Source organism: Epinephelus moara, chromosome 17 (assembly GCF_006386435.1).
Source record: "Epinephelus moara isolate mb chromosome 17, YSFRI_EMoa_1.0, whole genome shotgun sequence".
NCBI lineage: Eukaryota > Metazoa > Chordata > Actinopteri > Perciformes > Serranidae > Epinephelus > Epinephelus moara.
Window position 1 is genome coordinate 12,216,339 of NC_065522.1, and position 20,673 is coordinate 12,237,011.

Below are 20,673 nucleotides of genomic sequence, written 5' to 3' on the forward strand. Positions count from 1 at the left end.
AAAACATAAAAAAAAAAAAGTTAATGTTAGCCATCTGAGAGGAGATCTGTGGCGAGCAGCAGCAGAAGTAGCTGAGGTCAAGTGCCATCAGCTGCAGTCAAGGCTGCACAACAGCAATCATCCTGGCACTTGATGCCTCCTTTGTGCTTAATGTGGGCTTAATTGCTATGCTATGCTGACGCTACATTTTCTGGTCGGATGGCTCCTGCATTAATTTGGGACCATTTATCATCAAGACAGCTTGTCAAGTTGGGATCCATTTCCAACAAAAGGCAGAGTGGAGCTCTGCTGGACAGATTGTTCAGAGCTAGAGTAACAGATTCACGTTTCTGTCCAAAAAGCTTTTGTTTTCGGGAAAAGTTTTTTTTTTTGTTTTGTGTTCGTACTTTGACATCATGTTCAGAGGCAGATCAGACGTCCTATCCAGGGCTTGCTACGCTGCCTTTGCTGTTATTATTTTGTTAAAGCAGCATTTACGAAAATAGGTCACAGCCCTATTTGTATTGGGTGACCTCATGACAAAATTTGGGTCTCTTTACCCTTCAGATTTGTCTGAAAGCCATCCAGAAAGCAAACTATTATGGATTGGAATAAACGATTATTTGAAAATGTGGATTCAGCCAATGCACAAATTGCTCACACTTCTGGGAAAAGATAAAGATTCTTCCCAAAGTTGCCAAAAAATGATAATACAGTTGCTAAGAACAAATAGCAGACACAAAACACTGATTTTTTTTAATGCACTGGAGATGCCGCTTTTTACTAGAAACACAGGGTTAGGTATAAAAACAAAACACAACTGATGGACCAGTGGACTAGAAGCAGTGTACTCAAAATGTCACTGCCAATTTATTGCTGTTCAGCAGAGAACAACTTTGATAACTTCTCACTTTATGGGTACTCTGGTTTTTTAAAAGACTGCCGAACATGGCTGCCAAAAAAGACACCATTTGAGGGAAACAGATGCAGGATATCATCTGTGGAGAATGAGTGAACAAAAAGGAAAGTAGAGGGTGATAAAACTTTGCAGCTCGAGCACTGCTTTGATCTGGTCTACCTCAGCGCAGTAAAAGCGAGGGGGGAAAAAAAGGGGTTTCGCTGCAGGAGTGAAAAAGAAAAAGCGGAATTGAGTGCCATGGGAATTCAGACTTCTGTAGCCAGTCACCTGCCATTCATTCTTCAAGAGCGTACTCGTGTATTTCACAATAAAAAGAGACAGAAGGTAGTGTAAAGACCTGGAAACGGTGGGGATTTTTTCATCAGTATGGATAGGATTACCTCACCTTCTCTGGTCGTCAATGCCAGGATGTAAAAAAGCGCACAACATATGGTATTAATAATTGCTTTTTTAATCAAGATATAACTCAGCATACATCCAGATGAGTCTAACATATGTCACATACATCAAGGATTGATTGAATTTTCAGTGCAAGTGAAAAAAACGTCTAATGCGTGCTCATATACGCACGCAGGATCAGCTACAGGAGAAAGCTACATGTCATTCAACAAGCTAAGCCTCCTGTCATCGGCGCTGTGTGTCTGTTCCGATGCTCATCTCTGATGTTATTGTTTCACTGGCGGAAGAGGAAACCAAAGAGTAGAGGGGACAGAGGAGGGGAGGGGAGAGCATCTTTAGTCTTCCACGCTGAAGATGCCAAAGTTAACAATACACAGCACGCACTGTGGGGAAACTGTGGTAACTCGGGGTGAGAGGTGAAGCAGCGAAAGCTTCGGTATGGTGAGCAGAGAGAGACCTCAGGGAGTGCAGAGGAGGGGAGAGAAATGGCAGCGCAAGCAGTCGGACCGGGCTTCGCTTGATACAAAGGGAGATTGTTTTGACGGCGGGGGATCTGCGGAGTGTGAAGGAGACTAAATGACAGGATATATACAGTCTGTTAGATGCACGCAAGTTTAAATCTCTTTCCCTCACATCGTTAGAGACAATCTGTTACTCTATGGATCATGAATGAAGAAGCTATAAAGTTTTATGCTTTAGATGAGATAACAACTACAGTGTAATACCATTTATTATTGGGTAGTCTTTGCATTTAGTCAGTGATAGAGGAAGTACTCAGATCCTTTATCTAAGAAATACCACAGTGTGAAAGTATTCCATTAAAAGTAAAGGGTATTGGAACAAACATATTAATTAATAGTACTAAAGTATCAAATGTAAAAGTGCTTGTTATGCATTGTATTTTTTTATTATGGAACTACTTTCTACGCAAACAGTATACCTGTGAGGCCCGAGAGCCACCGTTTGTCTGTCGTCAAGTGGTTTTATATTAATTTCAAAACTGTTTAAAGGAGTAGCTTTTTGCTATCTTGCCGAGAATGGCGAGAATGGTGCTAAAAATATGATATTGTATATAGTTAAAGAAACAGTTCACCCCAAAATTAAAAAATATATTCATCCATCTAGATTGTTTTGGTGAGTTGCCGAGTGTTGGTGGTATCAGCTGTAGAGATGTCTGCCTTCTCACTGATATAATGAAACTCAATGGCACTCAGCGTGCATTGAATTGAATTGAAAAAACTCAGCAATGTCTCTTTCCAGAAATCCTGTCCTGGTTACTCAAGATAATCCACAGACCTTCGTGTGAGCAGTTTCATGTGGCGACAATTTTCTACTTTTATAAAGAGGAAAAATGTGTAATTTTGGAATTTGGGTTGAACTTTCCCTTCAATATGTTTCTACAGTAAGCGGCAAGTTAGCTTAGCTTAAAATAAAGACCGCTGAAACAGGAAAACCTCAAAGTTAGCTCTATCCAAAAGTAACAATGTCCACCTTTCCAGTTCATTCAGTAACGATTATATCTTGTGTAATCTGTAAAAAAAAACAAAAACTGAACCGTAAAAACGATAATTTGCCATTTTATGGGTGGTTATTTGCCCAACTATTTCTTGGCCAGTATTAGCAACTTCCTGGAGTCTCCACAGGTTGCCTGGCAACTGGCCCTGGCCAAGAAACAGTCCGGCACATAACCTCCGGGAAAAAACACAATCGTTTTTTTTTATACAGTCCTTTTCGTAGGGGTCGAACAAAGATGTAACGTGTTAATTAGTGAGCTTTAGAGATGCTGTAAGAATTCACACCACTGAAACACAACATCATCTAAGGTCCTGCATTATTACCTAATCTTTATGGCCGTGTCTTGAGGAGGAGCCCTGTGCCAAAATAACACTTTATATTAGTTTATATTGAGCTCGCTCATAAAGCAGTGTTTAATTAAACTGCCACACAGAAGTATTTTGGATGTACCATCTTTATATGCAAAGTCATAGTAACTATAGGTGTCAAACACATGTTGTGGGGTAAAGAAGATAATGTAGCGAGCAGCAGGTATCTTACAACTGTTCTTACAGTATCTGAGTAAATGCACTTTGTGACTTTCCACCACTCCTTATATTATTTATTTATTGTGTGTAAAACATTACCTGCTCCCGCTGTGCTGCTTTCATAAGCCATCATCAACTGTGAAGAAAAATGTTTCCAACAGTCTCTGCATGTCCATCTCTGGCCTCATTTAAAAGAAATCATTACCGCAGTTAAAAGCTTTAGTTCTGAACCATTTACCTCTGATACAGTCTGCCTAAGTATTTAACTAGGTGTGAAATTAACTGTGACTCTTCTTGTTGAAAAAGTTAAACCTCAGAGATAGGAAAATTTTCAAGGGTTTAAAGCAAATAAACCCAAGTAAACTCTTGAATTGGTTTTTGGGAACTTCCAGGCTGAGCTCTTGGCTGTGGCCAGTGTGTGGCACAGTGGTTGGTATAATTTCTGAATCCTAAGATCCGGTCCAAGCTCTTGTGAACTGGCCATGTTTCAACTGTTGGCAGGGCCTTTCTGCCCTGGGAGCCAATCATAATCTGTGTCGCCTCACATATATTCTAACTCAGCGACTGAGGTCGATATTTAGCTGAGACCGCTGAATTTGGTCATCTCTACTAATGGCCATAATATGAAGTAGGAGTCATGTTTTGAGGGCTGCGGTGACATTTATTGGTTACATTTGTCACAACTCTGCTCCAGCTTCATTGCTCACTGATTAATCCACTCCATCTCATTTTCTCTCACTCGGCAAACAGCTGGAAAATGGCCCAATTTACCAGGGAATACATGATGAGATCTTCTTGCTATTATCTTTAAATGCTAATATGCAGTGACAGTTCTGGGCACGTATAATGAAGGGGAGCTGTGGTGACAGCTCTCCATCCTGCTTGGCTCTGTGGTTAAATCACAGGCTGTAGCCTCACCATGGTAATTGGCCCAATTGGGACTTTTCAGCACTCTGTGCCACACCTCAGCTCACCTCCCAACTCCACCGCTTTTTCCATCTCATAGTACTTCACTTGGAATAGATTAAACCAGTGAAAACTCTCACTTGGTCCTTGGGCTTGGTGTCACTTGTTTTCACTCTGTCATGACAGAAAACGTACATGGGGTTTATCAGTTCAGCAGCAAGGGGGTGAGGTGTTAATTGCGTGTGCAGCATCCTCTGATACTTGTTTTCACATGGTGGCTTTTTGACTAAAAGTGTGCTGTAAAGTCTTATTTTCCACAATATTAGCTCTTTATGGTCTCATCCTGCTGAGATAAATAATGAGAACAAAACTTAATCATGCGAACATATAGTCCCTAGCTTGATTATTAACTTAACAAGGTGAGATCTTTTGTTGTTTCTTTTTTTGTACAAGACGTAACAATGAAGTCCAGATGTGAGGCATTCTTACTATCCATCCCAGCCAAGAAGCAACAGGTGTAAAACAGCTCTGACTTTGATGTTTGTTTTGTTAAAACAATTCAACCAAAGCACAAAGAAATCCTAATAATGGGTCGCTGTATAAAGTTTCCTGTTCTATTCTAATTTTTAAGCGAACCGCAACATGTCATCCATGTTGTTTCTTAAGTATTTGACCAAAAGCATTTTACTTCATTGTGTAAAAACATGAGAAAGCCTTTCATTCATCTTCAATAGTGTAACATGAGGAGCCTGTTTATACAGCTAACTGTAAAAGTTCATCCTCTCAGATCTTCTGTTCTCTCTATAAAATACGGAAGAAAACGCTCGTATAAAAAGTGGAATGATAACTTTTAAGATATGGATAGAGGCACACTTCAGTATGCAGCAAAGCCCAGCTGTAAACAGTAACGCAGTTTATTGTCTGCAAAAAAAAATGCCACAATTAAACATGCCTTGTGTGCTATGCATCGTAATGACTCCCATAAAAAGCTGAGGGCGAGAGGCATTCCTTCAGCAACTTCTGAGCGCAAGGCGTATGTGTAGTGAAACCACAGAGTCCACACCAGAGCTAAAGACCCAGTCTCCTTCTCCCCACTCCCTTTTCCCACCAACCGCCCATAATTACGCTTATTGGCCCCTTGTTTTATGTATGTTTTTACTGTACGCTGCAAAACTAATGCAGTGCATAAGAAAGGGCCTGGGTTCTCCATGTTTGGATGACTTTGCTGGAAAAATGTGACACAAGTAGCTCTGTCTCCTTCCAGTTCAATACCTTACCTGAAGAGATGCAATGAAAAATAAAGTTTAAATGGTTGCCGTTAGTACTCAACCCCCTCAGCTCCTATACTGTTGGGGATTTCTTCTGCATAGTGTTAAATTTCATGTCATCACCAGTATGCAGCTGCACTCTGACAGTGTAAAAACAATGAAATGATTCCCAGCACTGTAGTTATAAAAATGCTGCCTCCAACTTTTGTGAGAAGGTACATTCAATCTGAACGCTGCTTAGAATAGCAGACAATCCTCTTCATAATTGGATTTCACACAGTTTCGTCCAGACAACTCAGTGAATGCAGAACTTGGGCAATTATGTTCTGCATTGTTCCGAAAAAATAGGTTTCTTTCATATTTTTTTTAAAGCTGTAATTGCACAGTAATGTTCACCGCATCCAGTTTTATAATAACCCCTGTCACTTTTGGACGGTTTTCCATGTTGTACCTTTCTAATTTTTGTTTTCTTTATCTTCCTCTCAGGGAGATGCTGGCTCTTCAGCAGCAGGCATCAAGGTGAGAGCTAAGCTAACGCTAAAGGTTTTTCAATGTCAGTGTCTTGATCCTCATTAGGTGTAGTTTGTAGGTTCAGACTTACCAAGTGGAGTTTTAAAGAAGCAATGTGTAGCATTTAGTGGCATCTAGTGGTGAGGATTGCAGATTGCAACATGCTGAGTCTCGCCCCAAGTGCCAAGCGTGAACTCCTGGTTAGGAGTTTTTGACCCGGAGATGAATTATTCGCAGAGGTCTCTTCCTCTCCAAAACAAACAGACCAGGTGATTAAACCTGCTAAAAATCACAGAATAAACAGTTTCATGTTACAAATCAGTGTTACTCTAATGTTGTTTGGCTCATCACAGACGGCCCGCTAGCCCAACACCTGCTTATCTGTGCTCACCTTTGTCTCGTATAAATTAAGATCCAGATGTTCAGTAGGTTTTTATCTGGAGCCGAATTATCCTTAGAGGTCTCCTCCTCTACAAAAGAAACAGACTTGATAATTTAAGCCAGTGAAAACGCGGAATAAAGCAGTTCCACGCAAAAATCTGTGTTTTTCTGACACTGTTCGACTCATCGCGGAGGGGCTGCTAACTATGGAGGCTAACTCAAAAATGTGCATGGCCCCTTCTCGAGCCAGTGTTTGGTTTGTCCAGTCTAACCTAGTGTAGCAACATGGCGGACTTTGTGGACAAGGACCCACTCCCTACATAGATATAAAAGCTCATTCTGTGGTAACAAAACCACAACAAGTCTCATTTTCAGGCAATTACACACTACAGAAAATAGGTTAGATATTTACACAGAGTAACTTCCATGTGTAACAAACTGCTTACCAAGCTAACTGGACCAACTCCAAAACTAACGTTAGCTAACTAACATATGACCTACTTGGAGTGAGATGTAAAAAAGTAATATGATATTACTGTATATGATCTGATATTGGATCAAAATGCGCTTTAATAATGATGTAAAGTTCCCTCCAAAAACCTCAATATAGGATACAGCCGTAAATATTAGCCCAAATAACATCAGTTAGGTTAAGCTAACGTTTAGCTTGATCATCAATCTGAAGTAGCTAAAGGTTAAGCTAACGTTTAGCTTGATCATCAATTGGAAGTAGCTAGCAAAGAACTTAGGAACGACCTAACACACAAACTTAATAATGGATTTAAGAGATAAGACTTCACTTTATTGTGAGAAAAAACTCTGAAATTTGTCTTGCGTCCTAGGACGTCAATTGTTTCACATAAATTGTCCTACAAATAACCAAGGCACAGAATGCCGTGATGCTGTTTGCAGCCATGCCGCGCACCAAAAGCGAAAGTGTGTGGATTTACAAATAGCAGGTTCACACAATCCAGAAATGAAGCAGTTGAAAATAAAACTCTTTGCATGTTTTACAGGGTGAACCTGGAGAGCCTGGACGAAGTGGACTAAAGGTAATAATTGCACTTTTCTACATATTGCTCTTTGATGCGCAGCAGATAGATAGTAGCACATCAATAAACAGACGTAGCATTAACGTTAATCATAGTATGGTTTTAACCACATAAAATGTATTTTGTTGAATATATATTGTTTGTTGATTTTAATAGGTGTTTCTATTAATAAGTGACTTTGGGAGTAAAATATTCAAGTATGAAGTGATAGAAAATTCTCAGCTTTCTGTATCTGGCTGAACATATGTCTTTATTTTTCATCACTGTGTATACACAGATGCTGGCAGATACAGTAGTTTGGATAGGAGCATTCCAAACTTGGTTGAACCTCACAGTTTAAAGTGTAACAAGGATGGTTGTACATGGGGGGGCTCACTGAGCAGAGCCTGACACTTCAACTTTGGTGCATCACAGTGCTCCGACTCATTTTACATTTACTTTGGCGTGATACTTGTTTTGAGCCAGCGCAAGGTCCCAGGTATCATACTAACACCTCTGGATATACTAAATCTTTTCTGCTGCATTTTATCGTGACCTGTACTTGACAGAATCTAAAACCACCAGGTAATTCCAGTACTTTGCTTTGCATCAGTCCATCTACACAAGTTTTTGTGGTTTAAGCCATATTTGTTAGACCTCTCTCTCAGCCAGTTTTTACTCTCGTGTTTGGCACACTTTCCAAGGAAATCAGAGGAATTTTGTTAGAGAAACAGTTGCTGATGAGAAACTAATAAAACAAGCATGCAGCAGAAAAGGAGCTATTTTCCTGCAAAATAAAAGCCATTACTCGTCCCTTGACCAGACTGCTGCCAAGATTGCACTAGCGCTCCATCTAATTACACTTTTTAATCCCAAGTGCTGCGCCCCATTAATTCCCCCTCTCTTTTCTCTGTTTGGACAAACTGGTTCCAGACAGACAGAAGGGCAAGTGTCTTTTTTTTCTGCTCTGCTGCAACGACAACATTCGTGGCCTAACTAATTTTTTGACTGCTTTATCTTATCTCTCATTTTACAGCCGTTCTGCTTGTGCTGACACACTTACAAATTGTATTTCTCATCAAAACGGCCATCATGGGATTGAGTTGTTGTCCCCCGTTAAATATTACCACTGGAAGGCATTCAAGTGTTGGTGAAGTAGCAGTCCACAAGAAAGACTTTTATTCATTAGTTTTACAATGCTTTCATTAGCCACAATGGAAATTTACAGGCCTCTCTCTGATCCCCTGAGTGACATTACAGTTGATCATTCTCGTGTGCCGCTAATCATTTCTTTTCTCATGCCATAAATACAATGGTCTTAATAGAGCGTTAAACTATCCAGAGTCAGACATTTTGTTTTGAAAGTCTCGCAGACGCCTCACAAGAGACTTGACCTCTGATTTTTCCACAGTTTAATCAAATGACTCTGCGTTACTCAAACTTGCATATAATGGGAGTTTGGAGTTCTCAACTTGACAATGACCCGACCTTGGTAACGGAGGAATGGGCCAACTCCTGGCTTCCAGCACTGCCAAACTCTAACGACCTTGAAGCCACGGCAGCTCTCTCAAACAGCTTTTGCAACTTTAATCCAAAGTATCTGACGGTTTTTCCTTCCAGAAACCAGAACTTTTCACACCTGCCCAAACCAATAAAAGCATAAAAAATAAAACTCCATTGCACTTTGTGGAGGGTTGAGTGTTATAACAAGCACTAATCACGCTGTCAAGCCATGGCTGCATGAGTTGGTTTGAAAGTGCATGTGCAGTACCTTCTGCTAGTGCTTACCGCAAGCAAACGACAGTCAACATACACTTACTGACGGCAGGCCACTTTTCAGAATTACAGCAGCTTGATAGCCAGAGAAAACACAAATAGAAAATACGGTGTAGAGCTAATAGAACCCCAAAGAGCCTACAAATGAGGCTTGACTCAGCTTAGCTTGGCTTGGCTGTAACATGTCACACTCTTCCTGTGTAGGGAGAGCCAGGACTTCCAGGGCTGCCTGGACTCCCAGGGATAAAGGTAAATTCTTCGCTGTTTTCATCCCCAGTCATTCCCTCGGTGTTGTCCCTGTCCATCCTCTTCAGCCCGTCTGTAGCAAGAGCTCGGCGCAAAACTCAGCTGGCCTATCGTCATGCCTCGTGCACGACACATTAAGGTCTCATAATCTTGCTTTTCCTGCTGTGTGGGATTGGTAGCGAGACTGCAAGGTTCCATCTGCTCCAGTGCAGACTCACAGTAACACCTGTACATTCAGCGCAGTGAAAAGTAAGGAGCTCAGACAAACGGTCGATGCTTTTCATCTGAAAGTGCTTGAAGAAAAAAAGGTTTGTGAATAGTGTAGAGGTCTATTAAAGGTATACTGTGCAGGAAATGTTGGTTTATTGCTTATAAGTACACTACAAGCTACTGTAGGAATGTTAGTTCTAGAATACACCTACTGGTGCTACTTGGACACATCCTCAGTGATGAACCCGCGGTCACGGGGTCTTTAATCTTCAGACACCCTCACCAGTGCGACCCAGCTAGGGGTGATCACACCCCAACTTGTGTCCAAGTGGCCCACTACTCCACGGATCCCCCCTCCGGATCCACAGCCATTGTGAGGCTCTTTCAGCGGCCTCGAAGATGTTTTTGATGGCTCTTTTGCACAGCTGACCTTTTACTCCAAGGAGTTTGAGGGTTCGACGCAATGGCTGGCCAGCGAATCCACAGCACGCAACCTCAATTGGTTACGTTACATTTGTTTTAATGGAAAAAGCCAATACTTATTAAGCTAACTAAAGCTAAACAGGCCAACTGCACGTCGCTCTTCATCTCCATCCTCTCCTTCAGTGCTCGCCAGCGAAAGTGAAAGCCAACCCCAGATTCACTCTCGTTTTGGAACGAGCTTTGTCTGCTTATCGTTTTACTTGCTATATTTGCGTCTTTTTTGATGCTGTGTCCACGATTTTTGTAGCTTTCTCTTGGATGCGTGCTACTTATGGCACGCTGTCATTGTCTAGTCGCTACACGCCCAGTAACATCCAAAAAACAAAACATAAAATACAGGCAGAGGGTGGAGCCTCTGCAGATAAACACACAGCTACACCGAGTCTATACGTAGTTTTTTAAGAAAGTCCTGCATACTATACCTTTAATTGATGATGACATTGCATCCATTTCCTGGAAGTGGCATCAAGAGACTCCCTGCAAAATGTGTCTAATCTGGAGAGGAAGTTTGATTTTTATTTATTAATTTAGAATGTATCAAATTAGGCTTTTTTGTTTTAGTGAAAGTGCTCGCTTGTTTACTGTATCATAAAAAAAACTACAGCAGATGGTAAAACAAGAGGGACATAATATTTCACTGCCATCTGATACTTAAAGAACAGCAACCACTTCAATGTTTCTCAGGATCATTAGCTTGAAATATAACGTGAATGCAAGGAATGCTCACACGGGCATGATGAGATGATGCTTGTTGCTGTTTTGGTTTTGTTTTCCTCTTTTCGTGTGCTTGTAATGTGCTGGCCTTGTAAAAAAAGCCCTTTCATTTTACATTTTATATACTTCTGTTTTTACTTAAGGCCTGAATGCTTGATGGATTCTAACAATATTTTTGCTAACGTAGCACTCTTGGGTTCTGAGCTCGGCTTGCACTTTGTTCTGCTCCGCATTCTTGGCTGTTTATCCGATCAAAGTTTAAAAGTTTGAGAGGCAAGTGTCCATTACCTCTCCAAAGGCTTCCAGAGGGCCCAAACTACAGTAGGTGGGTCGCAGATGGTTGAGCAGTTAAGTTATTTCACAATCAAATGTGATGTAAATCAAATCAGCATCACACCTCGTACTGGAAGCTCACTCCTCGTAAGTGAAAGTGCAAATGCAAAAATGTTCAAGTCTTCTTCATAAGTGGCAGAGAACCTGGTTTTTGCACACACTTAAGCCGATCGCTTCATGTGCTCTGATGAGTTTCTAACAAGGTCAGTCGTAACGTCTGTTAAGGTTCATAAGAGGAGTCATTAATGTTCAGTATGTGAAACCAGGGGAGAAATTAACACGCCACTGATAATTTGTGTCCGTGTGTGTGATTTATGCATGTGTCCCTGAGTGTGTGTTTGCGTGCAGTACGCGCATGCCTGTCATTTTGAATACGTTTGGCCATGCATCTTGTGTATGTGTTTAGCGCTCATTAGCAGCGAGTGGAGGTAGAGCTACACCAAAAATGCCCTGTGGAAAAATAAATAATATTTGCTGATTTTGTTTTTTTACAGGGTGAGCCTGGATTCCTCGGTCCCCAGGGAGAGCCAGGGCTTCCAGGACTCCCAGGAACTAAGGTGGGTGACTTTCCTCTGTAACTATCTTGTTTATCACAATGTGAGAGTGCAACAGTGCATATTTCAAGTCAATGACAATGAGTTGCAACAAATCTGACAGCTTTTCATCACGTCCTGTCAGTGCGATCGTCATGGAAATCAGTAATCCCTCCAGATTTACGGGCTCATTATCGATGAGTGTCACTTTACAGAGGTGATGAAGCCTTTGTTTCCTCAAAATGTCACTTGGAAGTGGTCAGAACGAGCTAATCCTCGCAGCTCCCCGTGAGTCGTGACATTATCACACTGTGGAGCCAGCGGTGATAATCCAGACACACTAGAATTAATGTTCCTGTTGTCCTTTTGCATCAGGCTGCAGTGCATTGATAATCGAGATATATGAGCCTTGCATTGTCATCTGGCATATCTCCGTTGCTTAATCAAATGTCAGGGTAAAGCTGAAGAGGAGGAGCATCGCTGATAGCTTTTCCTTGTGTTCAGGGCTGCTCACAGGTTTCAGACAACTTGGGTTTTACCCAGTTTTTCAGAGGGTGCTGCTAAAGTTGTTGGGTTTTTTTGTTATAAACTAAAAGTCTGCAAGTTATCATTGGCAAGCAGTTACTCGAAGAGAAACATTAATTGACTCAACACTGCTGAATAATGGTTGTGTCCCACTTGGTTTGAAGTATCAGAAATAAGTAATTGAGCAAGGATGGTCTCTGAGTTACACCACACCCCCCTCTAGTGGCCGTCTTAAGTCACTTCATGTTGAGAGAAAATGCACGCCACCATACAGCAGAAGATTTACATTTTTATTTAAATATTCAAATTCAAGACAAAGAGCTTGATGCAGATGTATATTTTGTTTTTATTTTTCTCAAAATAACACCTCGTCAAAGGTCACGATCGAGCAGGAAGCTGATTGCGCTGACTCAGCATATACATCTACGATTCACCATGTAAATCTGTCGAGTAAGCAAACTCCTAAGAAAGGCGGGGAGCTCTTATAGTTGATTCCTCAGTCATGTCAATACTGCATAACATTAAGGAAATTGAAGACCATGCCTGATGTTCAGAGGATGCATCACAGCTCCTCTGATTACAATTAAAGGAAACTGGCCTCAGGTCAGCCCTTCTCTGTGACAAATACAAGACGCAGGTGGAAAGAGGTGACTTGTTTTTGAGTAGTTTGTTCTTTTGTCTCTGCAGGGTGAGAGAGGCGACCACGGGCCACCAGGAAAGGGTGAAAGAGGAGACCTTGGACCTATTGGACCAAAGGTCAGTCACCTGCACATGCGCAAAGACAAATGGCACAAATTTTGTGGGAAAAGAAGATCATTCAGTGGTATTTATTTTAAAGCATCCTGCTTGTTCACAACTCTTTTCACCCATTTTATTCATAGATTTTTGCTGCCATCTAGAGCTTCACTGATTTAAGCACACTATGAAGGCAAAAAGAGTTTCAAACGATAAAACTAGAACGCATTCCCAAAGCAAGGGCTGATTCGATTAATCAAATATTCAGTTGTGTGAACAAAGAGAGCTGGCTAAACCATTACAGCCTGTAATAAGTGCAGGACTTTCCCTGGAGCCGACTTAAAGTAAACCAAATATAAATGAGTTTACCATTGTTTATGTCTGGCACTGACCCAGCAGGTATCTTCAGCTCCAGTCTAAACTTGGACAACACACAGATCTGTTTCACATCCTATTAGAAACCCCCAGAGTGAGACCCCTCCTTTATCAATGCCAGAGTTCAAATAAACACTCCCTCCATCGCCTGGCAGTTGTGGCATATTAAAAGCTGGTTATGTCAGTGAGGCTGACTGCGTCGCTCTCTCGAGAGGAGTAAAAGAGGCTGATGATATTTCCTTTGTGAAATATGCATTTAAAATGCATTGCATTTTTTATGATAAATTTGGATTGAGCTCATAAAGAGAGTTTGTTTTATGTTTTTCAATTTCATGTTTATATCTCAAGTACTTAGTGTGTGCTTTTTTTATAGTCTCCCTCAAACCGTGACTCTTTACATCGTCTGTGTTTTCTTCCTCGTGACAGGGTTCACAAGGAGAGGCTGGTATACCCGGTGCCAAAGGGTCAAAGGTGAGCATGGCAGATGTGTTTTCTTTAAATTTGGTGAACACAGCGCTTTAATTAGATAGTCTTCTAATTCGATTTTGCAGGTAATAAAGATTTGCACCATTCAATGTTGTTTTAGTTCCTCTAATACCTCTCTAGCTGCAGACTTGGAGTGGAATTCAATGCCGGGGGAGGTTGTGTTAGTTATCGTAGCAGTAATATTAATATGGCTATAATATTTATTAGTGTTGTTGCACTTGTTTTTGTACCAAGTCTCCGCAATGCTAAAGTATGTATATAAAAAAGACATTTTAATTGCACCAAGGTTCTGAAAACAATACACATGATGAAAAGTCCCACACAGCAGTGTAATGTTTCATACTATGTTGTGACTCAAAATACTATAACTTGTTGTACAATAATAATGGGGTTGATGTGATATATAATTTCAAAACATGTGCCGCACATTTTTCCATGAAGAATAATGTAATAATAATAGCAGCGACAATTCATTAATCGTTTTTGTTTGTCTTCACATTAGGGGGAGACTGGAGATAAAGGAGACTTGGGGTCTATTGGACCGAAGGTAAGCAAGTAATTTAAAGAAGATAGATGCCATTATTCTCCCCTTTATTGATTGATTTCAATGTGTTGCATGCCGATTAACGTTAAAAACTTTTTTTTTACCATGACATACTACACCAGTGGTGTGCCCATGGCACACCAAAGGGCGAGCCAAAACTTCAAGGCACACCTGTATTTATATCTGTGCGCACTAGCCTCTATGACGTGTGTTATCACTCTTAACATGACATTAATGTTTGTTTCTAAAACTAAGCACAAAAAGTAAGGAAATTTGTTTTTGGTAGATTTCTTTGTTGTAACAATGCTGCTTGGCAATAAATCTTATACCATTGGAAAGCCTGTTTAATCCCCTTTTAAATGGTGCCACATTTGTAAGGAACATGCATTTGTGGGATGAGCATCAGAGCTGAGTATGTGGGTTGCGTCCATGAAAAATTTGCCAGTGTTCCCCAAAACCAAGTTGCAGCATTATTTGGAGTGAGCCCTAGTAACATCTGCAAACTGAAGGCCAAGTTCCATATAACGGGGGATATCAGAGACAGGCCGCGAAGTATGTGTCCCAAGAAGACGGCACCCCAAGAATACCATTTCCTCATCCTATCAACTCAAGGGAACCGTAGGCAGTCTTCAACAGAGTTGCAGTCATGGTTTGCAGGACGATATGGCCGACGGCTCTCTGCCCAGTCAATCCAGAACAGACTGCACGCAGCCAATCTCCGGTCTCATGGGGCTGCCAGGAGGCCTGCCATGACTGCCCTTCACCATCAGGCCCGTTTGCGCTGGTGTCGGCAACACGTGCACTGAAACTGTGGAGAAACGTTATGTTCAGCGATGAGTCCAACACCAAACAAGAGTTAACAGCAAAAAAAAAAAAGCTGTTTGGCATTGGCAGAGACGATTTGGAAATTTTTTCATGGGCGCAACCCACATACTCAGCTCTGCTGCTCATCCCACAGATGCATGCTCCTTACAAATGTGGCACCATTTAAAAGGGAAATAAACGGGCTTACAGTTGGTATAAGATTTACTGCCAAGAACAATTGTTACAACAAAGAAATAATCTACCAGACACAAATTTCCTTACTTTTTTGCTTAGTTTATCTACTGATATCAAACAAGAATTGGCAACCAACTATTACTCGTGACAAATGTATTTACGTAATTATTCAAGAACTTATTTTGAACGTTTTAAAATGACATCAAAGTGCCAATAACTCATCCATTTAATGTAAGATCATGTAAGATAATTTGATGTGTCCCACACTATTAATTCATAACTTTTTGTGTAGGCTCAGTTGAATATTTCAATTATAATGATTGGTTATCACCTAATCCAATGGCATACCTGGATTAGCATCGCCGTGGCACCCCATTTGAGAACCACTGTACTACACTACACATTTATTACCACCAGAGGGCAGCAGTTAAACCTCAGCAGTTTTTGATCCTGGTCTTAAATGTCTCTGATGTTATGTATAAATTGGGTGTGCAGTGTGAAAGAAAATGTGTTTAAATGTGTTTCTCAATGCCAACAATGTGCAGGGGCCCCCTGGGCAGAAAGGAGACCAAGGAGCCACTGAAATCATCGACTACAATGGAAACATTCAGGAGGCTTTACAGGTCAGAAAAGTTGTTATATAAATTAGCTCATTTATGTTATCATTGTTGCTTCAAATAGATAAATAACTGCGAGAGTGATGGTGTTTCTGTTATGTTATCATGACCTAGACCTCAGTCATCTTTTAAGCATGATAGACCTTCCTCACATTTTCAAATTTCTATGTCTGTGGTTCATGAGAAAAAGCATTTGTTAAAGTGCAATGCCCTTAAATTAACACTACTGAGGGTATGTACAGATAAACAGGCTAACATCTGTTTAATAAATAACTAATTTTGAGGGTATATCTGTGCCAAATGTGCTGACACAAAGGTTTTCTTTCCTGTATGACTTCTGCAATCTTATCTCTCACCTCCTCCCCATTGCCACACCTTTGGCCCACTGCAGAAGATTACCACTATTACAGTAACGGTAATTAGGCTCTGTGTATTCTTTGTATTGTGTCACCTCCATAAGTTATTCATCTCTGTCCTCGCATGGGCCCAACCCTGGTTTGCACTGCCTTGTTGTATTTGTGCTCCCTTACCCAGCAACATGTTTGCATAACAGTGAATGAAACAGTATTCAGCGCTGCGATTTGCTTTCGTGTGATCGACCCCACAGGCTGCCTGAGTTGCTGGTTGTCTCCCTGAATGTCAGTAAAACATCCTTTAAAACAACATCATGAGAAAATGTTTGAAAAAGCGTTTCCCAAAAGTCACACAGTCCGCTTTTGGTCAAAATCATTCCAAGCACATAGCAGTTGTAATTATAGTTAAGGCTAGATTGCCAAGCAGTCAGAACTGGTCCCAAAACTCCAAGGCCCTGCTTTGTGTTCATTTAATTGAACACTTGTTTGGGAATATGCACCAAGAATAACACTGACTGATAGGAGATCTGAAGTTTGGCCCTGTCTTGAAGAGAGTCTCAGTTCAAAATCTAGTTTTAAAGCCATCATTGTGTCAGTTTTTTACTTGCATAATTCTAAATTATTGTGTTCAATTTATGCATAATTAGGTTTCAACACAGCCAGGGAGGTATTCCAGGTTAGAAAAAGGAGACATCACAGAGAAAGTGTGCTGGCAGGTGTTAATGCCTAGCATCTGCTTTTTGTACGTTTCACTGATTTCCCTGTCAGCATTCAATTATTACATTTAATTATATAAGATAAGAAAAATAAATATAGCAATTTATCTTCCATGCAAAAACATTGTAAATGACAAATAAAAAAATGTTCAACATCAACTAAGTTTTGGGAAAAAATTGGGAAAACAAGTGACGCATAATTTGTGCCTTACTTCTTACTATTATAGCAACATAATGTCTTATGTTGGCTAGCATTAGGGGTGAGAATCACCAAAGGCCCCATGACATAACGACACTTAAGCTCAGTCTTGATACATTGTTTTTGCAATTTTAAACATTTTACGATTTGCTGATTATTGCAATATTACATACTACGATATACTGCGATTATTTGTCAACATCTGTTTCATCTAATAAGTTTTCAGTCTGTTCTTTTCACTTCATTTTTTTTGCAGCAAAATGTATCTAGTGGACTGGAAAAGCAATTGATTTTATTATTCTAATAGGCTATTAAAAGCTTAATATGTATTTGCAATATTAATAATTTATATAATTAAAAATCAATACTTGCTGCCTGTGTATCAACAAAATATTACCACGCAAAATATCGTGACACTATGCTGTATAGATTTTTTTCCCCCACTGCTAGTTTGCATAGTGTGGAATTAGCATGTTTAGCATCAAAAACACTGAACTGAAACTGTCCTGTTCATAAAAACACAACTTTAATAGGATTATGTTGGTTAGCATGGGGCAGACTTAGCATGTTTAGCATCACAAAAAATGAACTGAAATGGTCTTGTCCATAAAAACTCAACCTTAATAGGATTATGTTGGTTAGCATGGGACAGAATTAGCATGTTTAGCATCATAAACACTGAACTTTAACTGTCTTGTCCATAAAAACTCAACTTTAATAGGATTATGTTGGTTAGCATGGGACAGAATTAGCATGTTTAGCATCACAAACACTGAACTTTAACTGTCTTGTCCATAAAAACTCAACTTTAATAGGATTATGTTGGTTAGCATGGGACAGAATTAGCATGTTTAGCATCACACAATCATTCTAACATTTAAGCTACATACGCTAAGTACTGCACAAAATTGCACACATTTAAAATACTGTAATATAAATTGTTAAAAGTGGGCTTAAGTGTAACAATTCTCACTTCAATGTGCCTTACTCTTTAAATGTGGCACTAAATTTTGTATTCCACAGTGATAAACATGTTATGTTGGTTAGCATGCTATACAATTAGCATGTTTAGCATCAGGCATCATAAACTCAAACTTTTCTAAAGAATCATCCTTGTTTAAAAACACATTTTTATTTGTTTTATGTTGTTTTAGTGTTTCAGCAGTGTAGCTAAGTATATGATTTAATCTTACTGCAAAAAACTGCACACATTTAAAATACTGTGATATAAATTGTTCAAAGTGGACTTAGTTTACAAATTCTTCACTTCTTTGGGCCTTACTCTGTATATGTGGCACTAAAGTTTGCATTCCAGATCAATAAACCCAAAGCATTATGAGTTTTGTTGGTTAGCATGGTAGCAACTTAGTATGTCCAGCATCACACATACAGAACTGAAATTTTCTTAAAATCATCATTGTTTACTAAAACAAAATTACATTTGAATTGCTCTTATGAAGCTTCCTCTCTGATTGCAGCATTCAGGTGGAATCATAGGTGTGATACACAGCATGAATATCTTCCATCATCCCCCAAAGAAATATTGCTTCAAACTCAAATGGAATTGAATGAATGGTTCATGATCATGAAAAACGCTCACATCTGTTAATGATATTTATTGATGCGTCTGTTGTAGCTAACATGTTTTTGACTTTGGCATGTGTCTTTGAGTTGAGCATCATAGTATATAACTGATTTCTAACTTGTTTTGTGCTGTTTCCAAGTCATTTCATTGTGATGGTCAGTTCCACTGATGAAATGTAGTTCTTTGTTTTCAAACAATAAGTTGATATTGACATGAGCAACCCCAATGAAACATTATTCCCTCAGCTGATTCGGAGACTAATTTAAGCACCTCCCGTGTCTCTGTTTCTGATCAGGGTCCTCCTGGACCTCCTGGGCCGATGGGGCCTGACGGGAAGAAGGTAAAAATGTTCTTCTGCTTTAGTAACCCCACCTACAATGCCTAATGTTTTCATAACGTGCAAAACTCATGTCGACTGGCACTTCTTTATTTAAGGAACAGACTCTCAACATACCATCCTACAAGTGCAAAATCAAACAGGTAACATCTGCATTTGCACTGTGCTTGTCTTTTTGTCCTCTCCCAGGGCGATCGCGGTATGCCTGGTCTCCCTGGACTCGACGGTGAAAGAGTGAGTTCATTTTATATAATCATTTATCGACAATTTAAATTTTGATTTGGTTTATAAATAGCAAAGACCTTCACTGAAATTACTTTATATTGATTAGGGTATTACCTGAGGATTATCTCAGATGAATGAGCAGAGCTAAGAGAGACTTAGGACCTTTTATACATCTTGGTTTGTACTGCCTTATACAAAATATATTTGCATAAATATCCACAGGGTGAATAATTAAAACACAGTAGTTCCTTTTTATTTCTATGTTTACATTTTGCCCTCCCCTCTCAGGGCTACAAAGGTTCCAAAGGAGACATGGGAATGCCTGGAGCTTCAGGGGATAAAGGAACAACTGGTTTACCTGGCCTACCTGTAAGAATCTACACATATTTTCAAACTGTTTTCTAAGTTCAAGTTTTATTATTAGTGTCCCCGTAGGGCAATTGGTTGTGCAGCAAGTAAACAAAATACATAAATACATACAATCAAGGTCCAAGGGGGGTCGGGGGGGACACACAGTGTGTCGAAACAACAGTAGACACTGGGACATAGCCAATAAGAAGTTATATAAAAGAGAAACTAATATCCCAAGTGCATAGGAAGTAGCATCTAAAATAGCCTACACAGAGTAGGAACAGTACATAGTACCAGTATGATGATGATCATCACACATAAAAATCATCATAATAAGATTAAGCCTTTGAAAAATCTTAGTTTATCAGAACTCTTCCCCCATCTTATAAGATAAAAACCACACATGTCTAATGCAGCTGTTGTTCCTTATAGGGTGTCAATGGAGTAAAAGGAGATAAGGGTGATTCAGGTCTACCTGGGCCTCAGGGTTCTTCAGTAAGTCACATTTAAGACATTTATCATGACTCGCCGTTAACATACTCCAGTAGTTGTATTATGTTATTCATTGCAAACTTTCATACAGTTATGTTGTTAATGTGAACTGTAGTCAAAATATGTTATTGCAGAATCATGATTTGGTGATAAAATATTTATGTTTAATAATTGCAGATCACCGGACCTCCAGGGCCACCAGGGCCCCACGGACCCCCAGGGCCCATGGTGAGTGTTTTAATCATTAATCACATAATATCAAACTACAAATAGAGATTGTATACTTGCCATTCATGACCATACTCATACGGCAATATGAATTGCAATGTAATGAGATGCTGTATAATCTCTACTCGACTCAATTTTATTTATAAAGCATCTGTCATACAAACATGTGACCAAAG

The 20,673-nt window shown here is 39.9% G+C and overlaps 1 protein-coding gene across 1 annotated transcript in view; it reads left to right on the forward strand.

The window, feature by feature from the left end:
* LOC126403931 (collagen alpha-1(XXV) chain) overlaps window positions 1-20,673 on the forward strand; it is a 192,656-nt gene that overhangs the window by 156,443 nt on the left and 15,540 nt on the right. Inside the window, exons 15-28 of the mRNA XM_050066775.1 lie at window positions 6,000-6,032; window positions 7,421-7,456; window positions 9,416-9,460; window positions 11,692-11,754; window positions 12,943-13,011; window positions 13,792-13,836; window positions 14,354-14,398; window positions 15,940-16,017; window positions 16,403-16,426; window positions 19,160-19,204; window positions 19,391-19,435; window positions 19,715-19,795; window positions 20,210-20,272; window positions 20,447-20,497. Coding sequence (XP_049922732.1) covers window positions 6,000-6,032; window positions 7,421-7,456; window positions 9,416-9,460; window positions 11,692-11,754; window positions 12,943-13,011; window positions 13,792-13,836; window positions 14,354-14,398; window positions 15,940-16,017; window positions 16,403-16,426; window positions 19,160-19,204; window positions 19,391-19,435; window positions 19,715-19,795; window positions 20,210-20,272; window positions 20,447-20,497 — 723 coding nt within the window. The remainder of the gene's footprint in view (window positions 1-5,999; window positions 6,033-7,420; window positions 7,457-9,415; window positions 9,461-11,691; window positions 11,755-12,942; window positions 13,012-13,791; window positions 13,837-14,353; window positions 14,399-15,939; window positions 16,018-16,402; window positions 16,427-19,159; window positions 19,205-19,390; window positions 19,436-19,714; window positions 19,796-20,209; window positions 20,273-20,446; window positions 20,498-20,673) is intronic.